Source organism: Petaurus breviceps, unplaced genomic scaffold (genome assembly GCF_028583685.1).
Source record: "Petaurus breviceps papuanus isolate PSGF00001 unplaced genomic scaffold, PetGlider_PUasm1.0 90762, whole genome shotgun sequence".
Lineage (NCBI taxonomy): Eukaryota > Metazoa > Chordata > Mammalia > Diprotodontia > Petauridae > Petaurus > Petaurus breviceps.
In genome coordinates, this window is record NW_027187339.1 from 2,167,487 (window position 1) to 2,185,059 (window position 17,573).

Sequence of the window (17,573 nt, forward strand, 5' to 3'; positions counted from 1 at the left end):
AAGCACCCTGCAAAACAAATCCTTGGTTTATTCTTGTTGGTTACCCTGGCCTCACCTGCCCAGTTATTCCACTGGTCATAACCAAGGACAGATGAGTTCTATGGCTAAGACAGGTTGTGTACAACAGTAAGATATTTGTTTCAGCTGTTACTGACATCTTTCTTCCCGGTGTTACATCTCATGCTTATCATACCTGATCCTTTTAAAAACCAAAAGCCCTGTTGGTGCCTAAGGAAATGCTCTGGATTTATGCCTCCCAAGGGGAGATCTATCGGACCTTTGCTTGTGGGAACTAGCAATCTCCCTTTTCTGTTTCAGGATGAAGTTGTAAAAAGTAGCAGTTTTCAAAATCCTACACACAGAGCAGGAAGGACTCAGGGTAACCCTGTTTTACAGCCAGGGGGATGCCGTCAGCATCACGAGAGATGCAGAACCACAAATTTTATCTTAGAAAAAATCGGAGAAGCCTGAAGAGTTTGTGTCATCAAGGCAGACCCTCGGGACAGAGGAGCTGGGCTTAGGAGAGGCGGTGTGGCATGGCGGATGGAGTTAACTTGGAAGACCTGAATTTGAGCCAGGTTTCAGAAACTCTTAGCTATGTGGGCCTGGGGCGAGGCCCTTAATCTCGTTCAGCCTCAGTTTCCACATCTATAAAACGGGGCTGGGAGGCTCCACTGAGAGCAGACCCTGCAGCCCAGTTTGAGGGTCGGCTGTTAGTGTCAGCATCCTTGGTGAGCGGGGAGGAGAGGGCAAAGGAGGCACCCCGCGGCTCTGGGGCAGCCCCAGGACAGGCATCGGAAGGGGCTGCCGTTGGAGGGTCTCTGGGTGGGGCAGGGGTCCCCACTCGGGGGTCCGGGGCGGAGCTTGGATCATTCCAGCGGCAGGAACGTTTAATAATACATTCTGGGCCCTTTCCCTCCAGCAGCCCGGGAGTGACGGACAGGTGGGGGCTACTACGGGCAGGGGCACCGCTGGGGGGGGGGGGGTCCTGGGCATCTGAGGGGGTCTGCGGCGGCGGGAAAGGGCCAGCCCGTCTCAGATTAGGTAAACAGAACCCAGATCTGTCAGCGCTCTCTTCTAATCGTAAGGTCCAATTCCGGACTCAGGGTAAGTCTCTAGAACTTTCTGTGCCTCAGTCTCTTCATCTGCAAAATGGGAGTGGTAGTAGCTCCGAGCTCCCAGGGTGGTGGTGGGGATCGAGAGAGGTCACGGGCGAGCTCGGCCCGCGGTAAGAGCGCAGGGAAATGGCTGGCCATGGTTATTAGAGCATTCTTTTCGGGGTTTCATTGGACACAAAAGCTATTATGTACATAGTCGTACCAAAGAACCCGGCTCACACAAGGCCCCAGGGGCTGGATTCGAACTCGATTCTCCCGGGCAGATGGGTCTTTCTACCACGTGACCGCAGGGAGAGAGGCTCCCAGAGAGGTGGAGTGCAGGGGAGCCCCGCCCCACCCCGAGCGCTCGCCAGGGGAGACCTGCTCTACGTGCAGAGAGAACACCAGGAGGGGTGGGGGGAGGAAGGGGGAGGCGGGCCTCGGCGTCTCGGCAAGCCCTCGGCCCCGCCCTTCCCCTCCCCCCAAGCGCGCTCTGGCCCCGCCCCTCTCCTCGCGCCGCGGCCACCGCGCCGCCGCGGCCCCCACCATTCCCCGCCCCCTCTGCACTCGGGCTGTCCTCGCTGCTGCCTGATCGCCATCCCTGCGCCCTCCGGGTATCTGGGAAGCAGACGCAGAGGCGGCCTAGGCCCAGCGGGAGCGGAGGGTTCTCGGGCCGGGAGGGAGGGCTTCCGGCGGTCGGAGCGGTCGGAGGGCGGCCGCGGTTGGGGGCCGGCGCGGCCGGCAGCTGCAGGGGTCCTGGCGGGCGGAACGGTGGTGGTGTCTCCTTCACTTCGCCCTCCAGCCGCGGCAACTACCCCCGGACCCGAGTGCCGCCATCGGCCCGAGCAGCTAGCGGAACGCCGGCGGCCCTAACCCGACCTCCAGGTATGGCCGCCCCTCCCTGCCTCGGCCCGGCCCGGAGTCCCCGCAGCCTAGGGCGCCCCCAGGCCGCACCGGCCCGGGCCGGGCTCCTTCAAGATGGCCGCGGGGCGGAGGGGGGGCGGGAGCGGCCTGAGGCGCCCCCGCGGCCTGGGCCCCACGCCCACCCCACCCCGCCCCGCCCCGATCTCCCCGGGCCCCGCTGACGCCGCTTCTCGCGTCCTTCTCCGCAGGTCACCCTTTTGCTCGGCCTCGCCATGTCGTCGTACCTGCAGGAATGTCAGCGTCAGTGTAAGTGGGGCTCGGGGGGCCGGGCGGGCCCCTCCCAGAGTCCGGGCTTCCCGGGCTCCAGACCAGGGCACGGCCAGAAGCACTTTGCACCTCCGGAAGCGCTTCGGAGCAGGCGAGCGGGGAACTCCGGAGCGGAGGCGGCGAGCCGGGCCGCCTTCCCTGCCTACGGGCAGCCCCGCGCTGCCCCTTGTGCACTTTAAGAGGGCCCCGAGGGGTGCAGGGGGCGCAGGTGGAGCCGGGAGCGGCCTCCCCAGAGGGGTCTGGGGTCCTCGAAAGCGCCGGGGGGGGGGAGCTTTGTCACGTAGGGCGGGTGGCCGACCCGGAGAACCTGCGGGTTTGGGTTTGGAAGTTAAATGTGCACGAAACAGCGAAGTAACCCCCGGGGCATCCATCCTCGGGGAGATGAAGGCCCCCTGGGGAGAGCAGCACAAGGTCACCGAAGGTCCGAGGAAGGGCGTGGAGGCTGCTCTGTGGAATGAATGAATGGGCTGGTCTGAGGGCTGCATTTCCTGCCGGAGTTGGCAGCACTGCCATATTGAGCTGTCCGCATTAACTCCTTCAAGCGGAACTGAGCCCGACTTTTCTAAAAGTCTTTAGAGTCCCCTGAATAGGCCTCGTTTCTGTTTTCCACCTTCCATCCTTTTCCCTAAGTCCCTCAGCCCTGTTTTGTCCTAAGCCAGGTAAGGGAATTGGGTAAACCTCTTATTAAGGTTTACGCAGTTGTGTTTTTTTTTTTTTACTCACTGTGTAGCAGTGCACGAATATTCTTTTGTAGATAAAATAACCTGGAAGTTTTTCTGGTAGAAAAATATAGTAAGTATAGATTAAATTTAGGAACTTGCACATCCATGAGAACTTCTGAACAATTTTCAGCACTTTGGTAGTTACCTTCAACCCCGTTATTTTGAACTAAGGTATGGCTTGAGAGCAATGAGGAGCCCCACAGTTCATTCAGGTTAAGATTTTAAAACTTGAACAGTATTTGTTTGGGGGGGAAACCCCGGAAGAACTAAATTGCAGTGGAATATACTAATGCTTGTATTTTCAAGAGCTAGTAGAGTTAGCCATCACTGTAGGTTTACTGCCCCTGTGTATTCTATATATAGGAATTGGGTGGAAGAAGGAAGACATCTAATGCTATGTGTTTTTTTTTTCCCTACCAGCAATGTGTATTCCTCCTTCATATGCTGACCTTGGCAAAGCTGCCAGAGATATTTTCAACAAAGGATTTGGTAAGATCCTAATTTAAAAAATAAAGGGATGAATCCCTTATACTAACCTTTTTTTTAAAGGGAACAATGTAAATACTTAATGATCTTCAGAATTTGAACAAATTAACCTATTTTCCTATCTCTACCATGAAGTATCCATTATTAACAACCTCCTTGCTACACTGTCAGATTAAAAAACCAACCTGTATGTATACTGTTGTCTTTTACCTTCAAGTCCAAATTTGCAATTTTTTTTCAAGCATGCAACTTGCCAAGTGAGCTGTGTTGAGCTCCATGCTGAAATTTTTTTCCTTCTCTTTTAGGTCAGGTCTGATTTTATAGATCAAACTTTTTAGAATTGTGAAATCTTATTCTTTGACTTTAGGGAAGTTGGTAACTGAAGGCCTCCTACACTAAAGTAAATTTTTTTTTGTTTTTTGCTTTTTTGGAGGGGGAAGGTAGGGCATTTGGGGTTAAGTGACTTGCCCAAGGTCACACAGCTAGTTTTTTTTTGTGTTAAGTGGCTGAGGCTGGATTTGAACTCAGGTCCTCCTGACTCCAGGGCCAGTTCTATTCACTGTGCTATCTAGCCACCCCTAAAGTAAATTTTTCTTTGAAAATTCATGACTCCTCTGTCAATTAGAGACACTCTAGAATTAGGCCAAGCTCTAAGTTTAGAATAGATGTCTGTATTGTCATAAACTATAATCTACCCCAACGTTAAAGTTAATTTAAATGGTTATTTTCTGTATATGTAGAAAACTAAACTTAGGAGAAAGCATGTTTGTGCCAATACTGTAGAAAAACATTAGTCTTGTCATAGAAATGTTAACTTCCTTAAATACTTCAAATATATGTATTTGGTGTGAGTGCTTCTGTCACAAATTGCAATCCCTTCGTGTCTTATTAGGTAGACAGGCTAAGGCTAGACATTAGGTAGACATGTCAGGCTGAGGCTTGAAGAGTTAATCTTCAGGTGGTTAACCTGTTGATGACCCTCTGCAGTTTGCTTGGCTGGTCCTTATTGGACAAGTACTGTAGTCTGTCTGAATTGAAAGCCTTTCTAGCTTGGTAGGGCATATTAGAGCTTGCATTTTGCTGACAAAGCCTTGGAGAACCTAGGGTCACTGAACACACTACAATGAGCCATCCGATACAGTAGGATTTTTGAGGAGGTATTTATCAGTTCCACCAGTCCAGTGCCGTTGAAAAAGATTAACTGAAATGTTATGTATTGCCAGCAAACATTTGGGTACCTATGGAGTATGCATGGATTCTGTTTTTGACCATGTTTTAAATATTAACTTTGATGGATGGGTGATTGATAAATTAACAGGTAAATTTATTATTGTGCTTATTTTATACAACCTAGAACATTTTTATGATTCTTTTTTTCAAACTTTAAATTAAGGTTTTGGGTTGGTGAAACTGGATGTGAAAACAAAATCCTGCAGTGGAGTGGTAAGTGTTGATTACATATCTAATTGTAGTTGATATACCTTTACATCATAGAGCCAACCCTAAAATGTACTGACCAGATATGATCTATCTGAATCTTTTTTACCTGCCAAAGCAGAGGCAGAAGTGTTTCTTTGTTTGATTTTTCTTAGGATTGGATATGATTTCTATTTGCATGGTTGGACTTTTGCCATTTTATGCCCATATACCTAAAGATCTCTACTACTTTTAAAATCATGTTACTCCAATAAGATTGCAAGCTCCTAGAGAGTAGAGATTGTGGTAAAAAACTACTTTCGTTATCTTTCTTTATCCCTCCCCACCCTCAAATAAGTACTTGTTAATTTTAGTAGGCTACTTTTTGATACATATGTAAAAGAGCTCTGTTTTAGCTCTAATCAGTGGGGAAGATTTATTATCTGAATGAATTTACAGAAATGTGCATTTTGGTGGATTAGAGATCTGGCTTTATTTTTTTAAAAGGAACATTTTGGGTAATAGAATAAATAAAGATCTTTAATCTATAAAACTATTTAAGAAGGGAAATCCGAGCACTTGGTAACATTTAGTTTTGAATATGATTTTTCTAACCCCATTAAGAAGGGAAATCCGAGCACTTGGTAACATTTAGTTTTGAATATGATTTTTCTAACCCCAGGAAATTAAGTTTTTTGTTGGTATTGCTTGTGACAAAATTTTATTTGATGGATTGGTATCTTGGTGAACATGTGCAGACCTCTCAGTTTTCTTATCTGTGATGAGAGAAGGTTGGATTAGATGATTCCTAAGGTTCCTTCTAATTTTAATTCTTATGACTAGATATTTGAATGTATAATATTTCCTGATTGAATGAGTTCCTATCAGTGGACAAGTAGCCCTTTAGAATATTGTGACTATCTCCTATACTGATTATTCTTTAGTTTCAGATTTGTTCTTAATTTTTTTCTTGGACTGCATAGTATCAATAGCTAGTGCCTATTTTCCGTCTAATTTGTAACAAATTTAGCATTCTGCTTTGATCCCAAGAGTCTAAGGACCATCCTGGGCACGTGAGGTTTTGGGTGAGCCATATGTCAGTTAAGCACAAAGCTGATAACCAAGAATTGGGAGTACAGGATGTACAACTATGATTTTGGTTTCCCAGAGGTAGGAGACTAGAAGTTTCTGAGTTTTATTTCGCTGCTCCTGCTTAATGATGAGCAGTTTAGTCTAGTGAAAAGTATACTAGATTTTGAATCACAGGACCTGGGTTGAAATTCTTGCTTTTCTACTTGATGCTGAGAAAATAGTTTAACTTCTCAGGGGCTATCTTCCCATTGTCTTGCCACAGACTTCACTACAGACCTTCTTTTCTATAGAAAGTGTCCTCAATTGGCAGCCCCACAGCTTAGGGTGAATTTCAAGTCATTTGAAAAATGTTAAATTGAAATTCATGTTACTTAAACCAGTTAGCATTTATTAAACATCTATTGCATTTTAACCAAACTAAGCATGACATTTCTGAGGAACTGAAAAGAAACAGAAGACAGCTTCTACCCTTAAGCAAGTGGCAGAAATAAGGACTATAAATATGAAGTTATAAAAGTAATTTGTTTTGATGTGATTGGAAACTGCACTGGGCTCACAGACCTGGGTTTGTTTTGAGTCTTGATGCCTGGTCCTTTGACTTTGATCTCATTAAGTTGAGACTTACTTGTTTGTAAAATGGAGATAATAGTATCTTACTATAGAGTTTTGGGGAAGCAATTTGTAAACTTGAAAGTCAAACATAAATGAGTTATTATTAGGATCCTGTGTTAATAGTGAGTAAAAAAAGATAAGTGCCCTAGGGGAAAGAAAAGTTTGTTGAGGGCTGAATTAGTTCATCCTTGCTGGATGGATGGTTTCTTTGAGGAAGTGTGGGACTTAGAACTTGAAGTATTTACTCTAGATTGTCTTGTAGTATTTTTTGTTTGAATATGGATGAGTCACTAGCTAGCTCCCTTTTTACTCTCTGGGTTACCTGACCAACAAAAATGCTGTGGAAGGAAGCCGGATGGATGGGGAGAGAAGGGAGCTTGTCATTCTTTCTTGAATTCCTATGGCGTTTTTGTTCAGGGTCTTTTTTGGTGCCTTGAGCTGGCTTGGTGAATGACATTGCTGTGGGAATTAAGAGAATCTAAGAATCTCCATTGAATTTGCATTGTAGGTATTATGGTAGGAGCAGCAGGGGATTGTGAGGAGACCTCTTCATTTTTTGAGTGCCATGAACTTCAGATCTGAAAGATGGGATAAGTTTAAATTCATATTCACATTTAAAAATCATTGGTGTCACACTCATACAGAAAGGAGGGCTACTAATTAGTATGTTAAGATCCCTGGGGCTTCGTATTGACTTAATTTTTTAATGTAATATTACTAATGTTTTATTGTATTTTTGTTTATTAAATATTTTCCAATTACGTTTTAATCTGGTTTGGCGAGGGAGTGTTGTGAGCTGCAGTAGGGCCCGTTTTTGATACCTCTGGTTTAGAAATGAATATAAGGAGGCAAGAGACAGAATATGTTGTGTAGTGGACAATGTGAAACTTAGGCAGACCTTGGGTCAGGTATTGCCTCTGACAGTAGCTCTGTGACCATGGACAAGTCACATAACTTCTCTGAGTCTCCATTTCCTCATCTGTAAAAATGAAAAAGGTTGGACTAGATAGTTCCTAAGATCTTTCCTAGCTCTAAATATGTGACCCTGAAGAAATATGGCCTAAGGATTATGGTAAAAGACTCCCAGTACCCTCCATCAACAAGTCAGCAAAGAATTACCCAGCCTCTACTGTGTGCTAGGGAGAGGCAGCTGGGGGTCCTCAGAGTACTAAATTTGGAATCAGAGATTCTGACCTTTCCTTACTAGCCTGGTAACCCTGAGGAAGCTGCCTCAGGCAACTCCCCAGGACTTGTCTATTGATTTGCCTGTTGGTGGATTGAGCTGCCTCTGCTGTAGTAAAATCACCGGATCTTTCCATATTCTGGAATGTGCAAAACACTGACTCAAAGGAGATAATATTTGTAAAGCCTTAAGTACTGGGGCTAGTATATAGTAGGCCCTCAATAAATGGAACAACAGTCCTTGCCATGAAGCCACTTACATCTTTAATATACTTTCATTTGACCTTTCCATCACCCCAAACTTGCCTCCTGTTTTTTTACCTACGATTGTCAAACTCCTGCCTGCCTTAACTTCCTCACCACCTCAGCCCCTTGCAGTCTGACTTCTGACACCACCACTATACTAAAACTGTTCTCAAAGGTTACTAGCCATTCCAACTGCTAAATCCATGACCTTTTCTCAATACTCTTTTCTTGGTTTTTCTCCATCTGTTGACTACTTCTAGATATCATTTCCTACCTTGATTTCTGTGACAAACCACTCCTGTCTGGCTGCTGCTTCTCATTCTTTGCTAGATTATCCTTCTCCTTCTTCCTAGATGAGTGTCCCCCTAGACTGTTTTGAGGCCTCTTGTCTTTATTCTTCTCTTGGGGATCTTGTGTGCTGCCACATATTCAATTATCACTCATGCAGATCACCTCCAAATCCAAATATCTTGGCCTGATCTGTGTTTGGAGCTCCATTTCTCATTTATAGATATCCCAAATAGAACCTAACTTTTTACCCCAAAATTAAAACCTCACACTTCCAGACTTTGCTATTTGATCATTTAAAAAACAATCTGAACTAAAATGAGTTTTCACATATATAAACAGAAAAAGGATTATTAAAATTTTGAGTCTCTTATGTACAGTTTTCATTTTAAATATATCACCATTAAAGGTTAAAACTGAACTAAGATTTTTTGGGACACTAGAATAAATTCAACATGTAGTTTACAAAGCTGCCCTGCTTGTCTATGTAATGCTTCATTGATGCCCCCTCCCTCCCTCCCTCCTTTCCTTCCTTCCTTCCTTCCTTCCTTCCTTCCTTCCTTCCTTCCTTCGTTCCTCCCTTCCTCCCTTCCTTCCTTCCTTCCTCCCTTCCTTCCTTCCTTCCTTCCTTCCTATCTGTCTCATGACTCCATTCATTTGGGGAAAAAAATAACAGCAAAACCTTTGTAACATATATGCATAGTAAAGAAAACATTCCCATATTAATGACTGTGTCCAAAAATGTGCATTTCACCCTGCACCTTGAATCTCTCACCTGTCAGGAGGAGGACTAGCATTATTTGTTATCAGGCCTCTGGAATTGTGGTTGGTTTTGTGATCAGAGTTCATATGACTATTTGTTGAGGGGCTTTTCTTCCTTCCAGTTATTTAGGTTTGTCACCTCACCCACAATCCCTCTATCCAGTCTGTTGCCAAGTTCTATAAATTGTGCCTTTACAACTTGATTCATCAATTTAGAGTCGAAAAGGACTTTGGGCATCATCTAGTCCACTTCCTCACTTTATTGGTGAGGCCCAGAGCAATTCTCATACAAAATTATACCCAGAAATAAGTAGTATTGTCAGAATCAAATTTGATTCCTGATCTAGTACCCTTTCAACTGTTACTGTGCTGTTCCTATCAGTTCTCTTGTCTGCATTCACATGTCTACCATCCTTCATCAGATCCTCATCACTTTTTTCTTTGACTGCTGTACTAATTTTCTAACAAGTCCTTTCTTTTGGTCTCTTTCTTTTCCACACAACTACTTTGATAGTGTTCTAAAGACACCAAACACTGGCCATATCAACTCTCCACTGTGGAAACATTTAGCAACTTCCCTTTGCCTCCAGGATAATATAGACAAAATCCTTAGTTGTCTCCACCCTACCTTTCCCACCTTCTCTCACATTGCTTCTCTTTATATGCTCTCCAGTCTAGCCAGAGATCACTAGTGTTCCCTGAACTCAGCATTCCGTGTCCCAACTCTGCGTTTGCAGAAAGCTTTCTTCCTTGCTTGGAAGATCCTCCTGCGTTTTTGAGGCAGCCAAGTAGCACAGTGGATTCAGGAAGACTTAAATTCAAACGCAGCCTCTGACACTTGTAAATTGTGTGACTCAGGGCAAATCACTTACCTTCTGCTTGCTTCAGTTTCCTCATCTTTAAAAATGGGGCAATAAAACCTTCTAATTTTCAGAATTATTGGGATAAAATGAGATAATATATTTGTAAATTACTTTGCAAACCTTCAAGTGCTATAAAGATGTTTTCTTTTGCTTTTATTAGCTACTGTTTTGTCTCAGAATCCTTATTCCTTTAGAGACCTGGTTCAGGTATCACCTCTACTGTGAGGGCTTCCCTTCAGGAATTGTTTCATTCATTGTTCTTATTTCTCCACTGCTACTAGAGTGCCATAATAGGTACTTAATAAATACTTGTTAATTGATTTTCCCTTCCAGTTACTGTGTTCTTTTCCTACTCTGTATTTCTCTGTATATGTTGTTTCGGTGGAATATAAGCTTCTTGAGGAGTTTCCTTTTTCATTGTTTGTATACCCAGGAGCTAATGATGCTTTGTCACATTTTGTTGACTTGTCGTGTCTCTTTGTGTCCCCATGGACTTATCCATGGTGTTTTCTTGGTAAAGATATTGGAGTGGTGCCATTTCCTTCTAGTATGTCCTCATTTTTTGAGGAACTGAGGCAAATAGGACTTGCCCAGGTGAATTCAAACAATGAACATATTTTAGTCATAGGAAGGGGTTGTTGCTAAACCCACATTCCCTACTTCTAGTCAAACATATTGTTCCCCACACCTCCAGCTATGTAATCAGTCATGTTGTCATCAACCCCATGATGTCACCTACTCTGTTCTGTTCTTTGTTCTGTGTTCCCCAAAACCTATAAAAGGAGAGCTGTCCTTTTACTGTAGGTCACTGGCTAGAAAATGAGGCAGCCATTGACTCCTTTATTACTAGGTACAATATCTCTGTTAATAAATTGTTATCTTGTTCAGAGAAAGGTACCTTTAAAAACTCTGACCATATCTGAGATGCTGTGGAAGTAGAATCAACACACAAGACTTGAAAATGGAGTGAAAAGAACAAGATCAAAATGATGGTTCCCTTGTAACCACCTGTATCCCCCAGGGATAACAATTCCTTGAGGCAAGAATAGAACAGTGATTAACAACAGAACTGAATTTCTAAACTTGACCCTTCACAATCCAGCTGAATTCTGAACTGAGTTCAGAAACATTGAACCATGACTTAATCGATTACGGGACAAAATCAGCTAATTGTAAATAGGATCAGTAAAAAGATATTGAATCAGTTTAATCTTCTCAGGGTCTACCTCTTCCTCGCCACTCACAGTCACTGCATTGGTTCATGACATCATCCCTTTAGTCCTACACTCTTGGGGTATCTCCTAAGCATTTCTCTGACCTCTGTTTCTCTTCTCTTCCAACTTATTTTCCACATAGTTACTAAAGTGATTTTCAAAGGCAGAGGTTGTAGAAGTATAATAGTAGCTGCCATTTGTATAGTGTCTTCCAGCTTACAAAGTGCTCCCTGTGCTTGGATCCTCACAAGGCTACTACATTATTATCACTTCTGTTTTACAGATGAGGAAATTTAGGATTAGAGAGATTGAGTGACTTGCATTTAGCCACACAGTTAGAAATGTCAGAAGGGGAAATTGGAACTCAGGTGTTTGCTCACTCCCAGTCCAGTGCTCATTTCCCTATATATCATACTGACCATATGTATCACTCCTTTATTCAAAAATGGTCTGTTGACACCCTGTTGTCTTTATGATAAAATACAAATGCCTCAACTTGGCATTTTTCCTTTTTTTTAAGATACTTTAATTGGTTCTGTTTTTATATCTCATTCATTTCCAAATATTTCCTTCTTCCCTTCCTAGGAGACCATCCCTTGTAATAAAGATTAAAAAAGAAAGAAAAGGAGTAAAAGCATTTCAGCAAAACCAGCCAATACATTGATCATGTCTGACAGTATTTGCTGTTTTCTGTACCCCGGGTCCCCCATTTCTGCATTAACTCTTCAGCCTGCCATTTAAGGCCTTACACAGCCTGATTCCAGTCTACTTTTTCAGTCTTACTTGACAATGCACCACTTCATAAACTTTGTTATCACACAAACTGTACTACTGTTTTATACTTCCCTCTGTCCATTATCACAGGCTCTTCCCCATTCCTGGAAAGTACTCTTTGAGCCTCTCAGAATCTTCTTCCTTCAAGGTTCATCTCAGGAGGTTCATCTTCCATGTAAGGAGAAAGTATTCTCTCCTCATTTCCTAGAACCAGTTTTTCCATTGTGCCTGTCATTCCTTATGCCTTATATTTTAATGTATTTTTTTTCTTGTGTACATCTCATACTCATCTGCTGTAGAATTTCAGTTCCTCGAGGGCAGGGACAGTGTGATTTTTTTTTAAAGAAATCATAACATCTTGCATAGCATCTTAGTATTGTAGGCACTTAAGCATGCTTATCAGTTTATTGAATTAGTATTTCATTTTAGTGACTGTTCAAACTAAAGACAATTAGGAATGTGAATATGATAATTTAAGGAGAAATTTTCTCTCATGCTGTTTTAAATTGTCTATACCATTGCTCCCATCCATTAAGATAAAATAAATTATCTTTTTAATAATGGTGTAAAACCAGTTGGAAAGGCTTGTTTTTCATTGTACTCAAGTATTTCATTGGATCTGTGATCTGACTGATGTGCATTTCATCCATACACCTCGTTCTTTTTGATTATTGTCCAGTCTTTTCATAGACCCTGTGCTAGGAGACTGCTCAGGGGTCTCAACATTCAAGCTGTCCATCTTTTATCTTTTCACTTGCTTTTATGACCACAGCCAATCTTGATTTCAGGACCATATATCTCTTTTGATATCTTTTATGCCATTTCTTCTGCATAATTTGTTGTTGATATTATGGTGCTATCTGTTGGTGCTTCTCATGAGTCTTTCCATTATTCTTTGTGTGACCTATAATTAGAGTGACTGCAGTATTATAAGATTTATAGCCACGTGGTATCACTGGAAAAATTGTTTTTAAAGCAGGTTTTTTTGTTACAGGGAGAAGCATGGGTTTTTTAAATTGTACCTACAAGTGAACAAATGCCTTTATTGTTAGTGGGTGTTTAAAACAATATAGAAGTCTTGAGTCTCCATTTTGGATGTGAGAAGATGATAGCATAACTGGTTGGCAAAGAAAACTCTAAGATAGACTTTAGACTGCTAAATATCATTTAGTTCAACACCCTCACTTTATACATAATGACACAGAGTCTAAGAAAAGGAATATCTTCATCTGCAAATAATTCTGATAGCAAGAAATTACATTCTTTCCTAAGTTGAATTATTTAATGATTACCAACAAAATAGTTGGTGCAGCTCAGAAAAGAAGGATTTGGATTCCATATTATAGTAATAGTATTTGAGAATTATTAATTTTTCATAGCAGAACTGTTCTTTGTTATCAGCACTCAGTTATATGTCTGTATGTTTTTGTGTATCTCCATATACTTATATTTGGAGATAGTTATAAACATACATATTTATATATGTCTCTTGATGTACAAATATATGTACATACTGCTAAATGTTAAAAACAAAAAAGGGGAGGTGCTTAGATTTCTTTCTCATCCATAATTAGTGTTTGTATTATAACATGAAATTAATTGGTTAGAAGTTCTAGAAATAAATGGCAGCCAGTTATTTAAAAGTTAATCTGTCGATTCTTTGTGCTTTTAAAATATGACTTAGCAAATTAGGAAAAGGTACAAAAGGGGGTAATGCTCAGGCCATTAGGATAAAAGCACAAAGAGCTCTAGCATTTAGCTTTTTGGTTTTTTAAAAATTAGTTTACTCTTAGGTATGGAAAGTTCATGAAAAAAATTTACTGTCTTAATAGGAATTCTCATCATCGGGTTCATCTAATACAGACACTGGTAAAGTTTCTGGGACTTTGGAGACCAAATATAAATGGTGTGAGTATGGTCTGACTTTCACAGAAAAGTGGAACACTGATAACACTCTGGGAACCGAAATCGCAATTGAAGATCAGGTAACAGACAGTTTAAATCTGTTTAGTGTGTCTAAGCTATATTTATTCTATATTTGCAAAACCAGATGAATCTGAATTAGTTCCTTTTCTCCTCTCAAAATAGATTTGCCAAGGTTTGAAGCTGACATTTGACACTACCTTCTCACCAAACACAGGGTAACCATGTGTGTTTTCTTGTTTTTTAAATTAACGCTAGTATGTTAAAAATGCACTTTAAATTCATGATAAATTGCTCATCTACCATAATGGAAAGCCATTGTTCTCCTTAAGTTGCTACCACTTACTGTCATTGACCCAAGTTAAAGTTTTTGCCTCATTTTCAATATGGTGCTAATTTTGTATACTCTCAAAAGAGGCTTTTGTGGGCCTCTTGTTACCACTACTTTAAAAAAAAAATCCTTCGCAATAGTGTAACCCGTCATCACCATCATCATCATCATCATCATCATCATCATCATCATCATCATCATCATCATTATCATCATCATCCTTATCCTTAGTTTGTGAGCTCCTTGAGGGCAGGGACTATCTTTTGCCCTTCTTTGTATCTTCAGTTTTTAGTACTGTTCTCATAACACAGTATGCAATTAATAAATATTTGTTGATTAATTTGACCCCTAGCAGTAGGGTCCTTTTTTGCCTTTCCCCTACTTCATTGAACTTGATTATAATATGGGCATTTGGCTTATTTTCTTACTAATCAATTACATTTCAGGCAGTTAAAACTTTAAATAATTTTTTTGTCCTTTTTTCAGGTTTGTAATAATGTTGTTTGACTAGCATATATGAAAGTTTACTGTGGAATAAATTTTCAATCTGTTCTTATTCCAGAAAGAAAAGTGGTAAAATAAAGTCTGCTTATAAACGGGAATGTATAAACCTTGGCTGTGACATTGATTTTGATTTTGCTGGACCTGCGATTCATGGGTCAGCCGTTTTTGGTTATGAAGGCTGGCTTGCTGGCTACCAGATGACCTTTGATAGTGCCAAGTCAAAGTTAACAAGGAATAACTTTGCAGTGGGCTATAGGACTGGAGACTTCCAGCTGCACACTAACGTGTAAGTATTTTTTTAGGATGTTTATACATCTTTAAAATGTGGCATGAAAGGCAAGAGAGCTGAGAGCTAGGTTCACATGTAGCTGTGTGACCCAGAGTAACTTAACCTCTGAGTGATGGAGGTAACCATCTGATGCTCTTAAAGTTGCAGAGAAGATGACAACTCACATTGGGAGAGGATGTTTCCTCACTTGGAAGTTACTTATTCCAGTGAAATTACACAAATCCAATATTTATACTTATCCTTAAAAAACAAAACAATAATAAAACCTCTTTCTAGTCACACAGGTTCCTCATTTTTTCATCATTTGCTGTTTCTTGATCTCCATAAAGTGAGGTGGATCTTCTCGTTGGGTTTTAACATAAAGAGAAGGCAGGACAGAAATCTAAATTCAGACTCGCTGCTGAAAGAATGCTCATTTTGTCCTAAGCTTTGGCTTCCAGGAAGTGGCTAATTATGCCAACCTGCTACATTTTACCTGACTGAAATGTGTTTGTGTTTTCCAGTTGTGATAGGAAAATGCAGACCAGTGATAAGACATTAACAATAGGAAAGTTTGCTGTCATTTTTGGGTATGTCTTAAGGATATGACAGAGAGAATTTTCCACTACTTTGTCATACCTAGTGACTGCCACTCACTTCTGGCTCCCATGGCCTCAAATGATATTGCCAGAGGAAGCATTGGGAAAGAGCAGTGTGCTTTTGAGCAAAAAAACCCAAACACCTCAGGAACATAGTGTTTTCATCATTGCTGCTGATGCTTCCAAGGGAAGAGCTTAAGAAAAAAAGGCATATTTGGCAAGTGAATTACCTGGTTAAGACATTGAGTTTCTGAGAACAGAATTTGGGTTTCTGGACTTCAGCTTAAAACATACTTAAAATGTGTTCTTGGCTAGAGAGAATGCAGCTAGCAAGGACTGGCAAAATGAATTGCTCTAGAGATGTGTAAATCTAATGAAGCTTTTAAGCTGAAAAGAGAGAGAAAACCTTGCCCATCTCCACCAAGCTAAATGGCAGAGAAGATAGAATGTAGCATTAGATTAGGCCAATGCAGGAGGGATTGGGAGGGGAACTGTCAACAAAAGTATTCTCAAGATACCAGGTAAAGCTAAGGAAAGAGACTGCAAGGATCTCATCCTCCAAGTTAGGTTTTTAAAAGATGTGCAGAAGAAAGAAGCAAGGGCAGGAAACAGGATGAATCTAAAAATGGCATGGCCTGTGACATTAGTGTCATAGGTACTAAATAAAGGACAGAATTATTTGAGACTGACAAGAACTCAGGATAAAAGTAATTCTAAACTTTTTCTTAGCTATGTTGGGAGAAAGGATCAAAGAAGGGATAGAATTAGGGCTTCATGAGTAATGGGAAAATTATTGTGGATAATAGAAGGAAGAACTCAACTGTTTTGTTTACATTTTCTTTTGCAAAAATCTAATGGCTAAATGGGGCATTGAAACTTGAGCTAAAGAAATAGAGTGATAATAATGACCATCTAGCTAACTTGGGTGGGTTCAGGTCCTGAGACTCAGTCTGTCAACTCCTCTCTTCTTAGTGCCTCCCACAATATGTGATTACTGATTATTTATTGTCAGTGATTTTTTAAAGATTGTGATGTGAGCTTCCTCAGAGATTTTCCGGTAAAACCTGGGGAGCATTTGTCTGCTTTGTTATAAAGGAGGTGCTTCATATATGAGTTAGACTGGATGGTGACTTCTCAGGTTCCTTCCAACTCTGAGATTTGACTCAAGACAAGACTTTGTACCAAAAATAGAAAATGATTTTATACTCAAACATAACATTTTTAAAAAATGCTTTAAAATTGTTTGTGAAGGAACCAACATCATTTTAACTCTTTTGCTTTATTGTTAAATAGCCTTACATAAAGAAATTCTTGGTTGTGTATTTAATAGCCAAATATATACAGAGATCACAGTCTCATACTTAAAAATGGTGGTAGCCTTTGTCTCAGATGCACTTAAAACTGGGTAATGACAGTGAGTAGGGTCCTATCTTCATAATGTGAAATAATGTGCAAACAATTTTACAGCAACGATGGAACAGAATTTGGAGGTTCAATTTATCAGAAAGTATGTGAAGATCTGGACACTTCGGTAAACCTAGCTTGGACGTCAGGCACCAACTGCACTCGCTTTGGCATTGCAGCCAAGTATCAGTTGGACTCCACGGCTTCTATTTCTGTAAGTGATATCATGGGACAGGGTTAAATGGTTTTTTTTTTTTTTTGGCTATTGGAATTCTCAGACTGATTTTTTTCTTGAGGTAATGAAAAAAAGTGTTGTTTTGTTTTGTTTTTTAATAGTATAAGGAGCCCTCAAGTTAGAAACCAGTTGTGTTCCAAAAGTTCACTTGAAATTCAGAATTTATTTTTCCATAGAGAATATTAGTTTTCCTGACTAACTTTTTATACTGTAGCTAAAGTAATAATACTAGTATTATTGCAATAATACAATAATATTTACTGATGTTAATTGTTAGAATACTAGAAGTACCTGTGAGCCTTGGGTTGGGGGGCGGGGTGTGTGTGTGTGTGTGTGTGTGTGTGTGTGTGTGTGTGTGTGTGTG

The 17,573-nt window shown here is 41.1% G+C and overlaps 1 protein-coding gene across 1 annotated transcript in view; it reads left to right on the plus strand.

Annotated features, from left to right (window-relative positions):
• The first annotated feature begins 1,846 nt into the window (after positions 1-1,846).
• The window catches only part of VDAC2 (voltage dependent anion channel 2), a 19,962-nt gene continuing 4,235 nt past the window's right edge, over positions 1,847-17,573 (plus strand). Inside the window, exons 1-8 of the mRNA XM_069068310.1 lie at positions 1,847-1,982; positions 2,210-2,267; positions 3,431-3,499; positions 4,890-4,939; positions 13,778-13,930; positions 14,034-14,086; positions 14,762-14,989; positions 17,038-17,188. Coding sequence (XP_068924411.1) covers positions 2,234-2,267; positions 3,431-3,499; positions 4,890-4,939; positions 13,778-13,930; positions 14,034-14,086; positions 14,762-14,989; positions 17,038-17,188 — 738 coding nt within the window. The 5' untranslated portion in view covers positions 1,847-1,982; positions 2,210-2,233. The remainder of the gene's footprint in view (positions 1,983-2,209; positions 2,268-3,430; positions 3,500-4,889; positions 4,940-13,777; positions 13,931-14,033; positions 14,087-14,761; positions 14,990-17,037; positions 17,189-17,573) is intronic.